Source organism: Coffea eugenioides, chromosome 6 (genome assembly GCF_003713205.1).
Source record: "Coffea eugenioides isolate CCC68of chromosome 6, Ceug_1.0, whole genome shotgun sequence".
NCBI lineage: Eukaryota > Viridiplantae > Streptophyta > Magnoliopsida > Gentianales > Rubiaceae > Coffea > Coffea eugenioides.
In genome coordinates this window covers 31310267-31313944 of record NC_040040.1, presented here as the reverse complement: position 1 = coordinate 31313944, position 3678 = coordinate 31310267, and the positions used below count along the sequence as shown (strand labels likewise).

The following is a 3678-nucleotide window of genomic DNA, read 5'->3' as shown; positions in this document are numbered from 1 at the left end:
CTAGCTGACAATTCTATATAAAAACATAGCACCAGCCTCTATCCTTTCTTCAGTTTGCACATCTCCTCTCTTCAAACTGACCAACTCAAGATTTTCTTGTACACCAATCAAATCTTCATGATACTCTTCTTGGTAAGCCTCTTCGTTATCAACCAAATCATCTTCATGCTTCTCAGGAACATCATAAGATGAGCGTGGACTAACTAACTCTACAACATGCCAATTACCTCCAAGCTTCAAATCTTGAAGATAGAAAACTTGTTCAGCTTGGGATGCTAATATAAAAGGCTGGTCTGAGTACCATGTTTTTGACATGTTGATGCTAGTGATATTGCTCTGCTTGTCTACTTTGATTCCCGAATTATTTCTCAAGTCCCACCAATCACATTTAAACACAACTACTCGATTTTGAGTAAATGAGTATTCAACCTCAACTATATCAGTAATTATACCATAGAAGTATGTTTCTTTATCAGCATGCTCCCCCTTTACCATAACTCCACTATTTTGTGTCTTTCTTTCTCTTTCCCGAGCCTTAATGTGGAATCTAAATCCATTCACATTACAGCCAGCAAATGTATTGACTCGAAAATCAGGTCCTCTAGCCAAGGACAACAATTCATCAGTACATTCTCCACGTGCATGTGTATACATGACCTACATCAGCCATACCAGATTCTTTAATAGTTTACTAAAATAAAAAGTAAAGGAAATTGACAAGTTTTTAACATCTCTTCCAATACTTACACGTTCTTCAAACCACTTTGGAAACTCCGAGTCTAGCCTTTGGTGTACGCTTGATAAATTTTGCTTTTCAAGAATTTGTCTATGCTCCCTAAATTTGTAGTAGTAGAAGTAGTTACATATTCTATCAAATGACTTTAATTACAAGCAATGAAGAACATATTATAGAACACGACATAGATTTATCATTAAAGTATATTATTACCTCATGTAATCATCTACTTCTTCACAATTTTTCAAGATGAACAGGTGTATTCTTTGCAATTCAACCTCACTTAGATAACCAATCAGTGCTGCCCCAAAGGGCCGAGCCAAGCTAGAAAATATAGATAATTTTCCAGCAGCTTCGTGTTTCTCCATATTTCGTTCCGTTTGATTAAACCTGGTCGGAACATCATGCAAATACCTGGAAATGAATGTAAGACATTCATCATCCAAGTAGCGCTCAGCTATACAGCCTTCAGGTCGTGCCCTATTATTCACATAGCCTTTGTATTGACCCATTTTTCTATCCAAAAAAAATTCAGCCCGAGTTGTTAGAAAATAAGAAAATTGGAGGTAAATCAAATAGGCATTATTAAAAATAAGAGGCATGTACCTCTCAAATGGAAACATCCACCGGTATTGAGCTGGTCCAGCAATCTTGGATTTAGTGGGTAAATGGACCATTAAATGGACCATTACATCAAAGAAATTTGGAGGAAAAATTTTCTCAAGTTTGCATAGTATTAAAATAATATTTTTTTCCTGCATTTCCAGCTCATCTAGATAGAGAGTTCGAGAACAAATTTTTCGAAAAAAATTGCTGATCTCTACTAAAATCTGAGATACATCTTTTGACAGCATTCCTCTAGTTGCTACTGGAAGAATTCGTTGTATGAACACATAGTAGTCATGACTCTTCATTCCTAAAAGTTGACACTCCTTGGTCTTCACACACCGAGGAATGTTTGAAGCAAAGCCATCCGGGAACTTGATAGTGCTCAAAAACTGGCAGAAATTCTTTTTCTCTAGGCGTGATAAAGTGTAACATGCAGGTGGCATAACTTTAGATGCGCCACCTCCCGGTTGTAGATGCAACTCTTCCCTTAATCCCATTTCTTTTAAATCCTTCCTAGCCTGCCATGTGTCCTTAGTTCTCGAAGGGATATTCATTAATGTACCTACCAAAGATTCACATACATTCTTGACAATGTGCATAATATCCAAATTATGTCTAATTTTATTGGTACTCCAATATGGAAGTTCAAAGAATATGCTCATCTTCTTCCAATTTGAACTGTTCTGCACGCGTTTTCTTTTCTTCTGTTGCAGCAAATCAGGTGCCTTGCCAAACTCAACTTGCTCAATACGAAGAAGTTGTTGGAGGACTTCCTCACCTGATAGGGTCCTAGGAGGCTGTCTATGTTCTCTTTCTCCATTAAATTGTTTTTTTTCTCGACGCCATTTATGATCAATAGGTAGAAAACGGCGATGGCCCATGTAACAACATTTGTGACCATTATTAAGATATAGACTAGTCGTCTCATCTAAGCACACAGGACATGCCTTGTACCCTTTTGTACTCCATCCCGACAAATAGCCATATGCTGGAAAATCGTTTATTGTCCACAAAAGTGCTGCACGTAACATGAACTTCTCCTCCCTGAAGGCATCATATGTCTCCACACCAGTGGCAAATAACTCTTTTAACTCATCAACTAGTGGTCTAAAGAATATGTCAATGTCATTTCCAGGTGCTTTGGGACCAGGAATAATCATTGATAGGAAAAAAAATGGATCTTTTAAGCATTTCCAAGGAGGTAGATTGTAAGGAACAAGGATAACAGGCCATATACTGTATGAATTGCTCATGGTTCCAAAGGGATTAAAGCCATCACTAGCAAGTCCTAGCCTCACATTTCTAGGATCTTCAGCGAAGGACTTGTGATTTCTATCAAAATCCTTCCAAGCTAATGAATCAGCAGGGTGTCGCATCATGTTCTCATTATCTACACGTCTCTCCTTATGCCACCTCATATCCCGAGTAATCTCTTTGTTCACAAACAGTCTTTGCAGCCTTGGTTTTAATGGAAAATAACGCAACACCTTTCTAGGTATTTTGGAATTTGGAGATTTATACCGCGGTGCTTTACATTTTTCATTTGGACAATGATCAAGGCCTTTATTTTCATTCCAAAAGAGTGCGCAATCATTTTCACAGGCGTGGATCTTTTCACACTTCAGCCCCAACTCACGGATGAAATTGTTTGCCTCGTAATATGAACTGGGAATCAAAGCTGTAGGAAATACTTGATGCAAGAACTTCAGCAACATATCAGTAGATTTACAAGTCCACCGATTCATTGTTTTCAAGTGGAGGATATGGACAATAAACGAGAGTTTTGAATACTTTTCACAGCCCGGGTATAGAGATTTTTCAGCCTCCGATAATAATCTGAGAAACCTACTTGCTTCTCCTTCTTTCTCGGTACAAGCACCCGTATCAAGTTCCGGTGAATGTCTCCAACTCTCACCAAAGTTAGCAACTCCTACATCATTTAACAGCTCCTCCATACTGTCAAAGTCACTATCGTTGTCATTTATTTCTATGTCATCATTCTCATCATCAGATTCAAACCCTTCACCATGATATATCCACCTAGTATAACTATCAACAATTCCTCGACACAAGTGATTGGCCATGACTTCCTTAGTTTGATCCTCAAAATTACTGCATACTTTGCAAGGACATGGCAGTTTACAATTAGGATCCTTGCCTAGAAAAGCAAACTTAATAAATTCATCAACTCCATCTAAATACTTGGGGTCTAGGTAGTTCTTAATAGACATCCAACTCCTGTCCATATTGTTGCAGCCCTTTATCCTACCATAAAGAATATGACCGCCACATTATATAGAAAACAAATGCAATGTAATATGAACTAAATTTAA

The 3678-nt window shown here is 37.8% G+C and overlaps 1 protein-coding gene across 1 annotated transcript; it reads right to left on the bottom strand.

Moving 5' to 3' along the window:
• Positions 1–3591, bottom strand: LOC113774057. Its single transcript, XM_027318632.1, has 4 exons — positions 1343–3591; positions 950–1252; positions 748–835; positions 1–657 (listed from the first exon to the last, which is right to left on the bottom strand). The coding sequence occupies exons 1-4, from the start codon at positions 3589–3591 to the stop codon at positions 1–3; spliced, it is 3297 nt and encodes a 1098-aa protein (XP_027174433.1).
• Between the last annotated feature and the right edge of the window lie 87 nt (positions 3592–3678).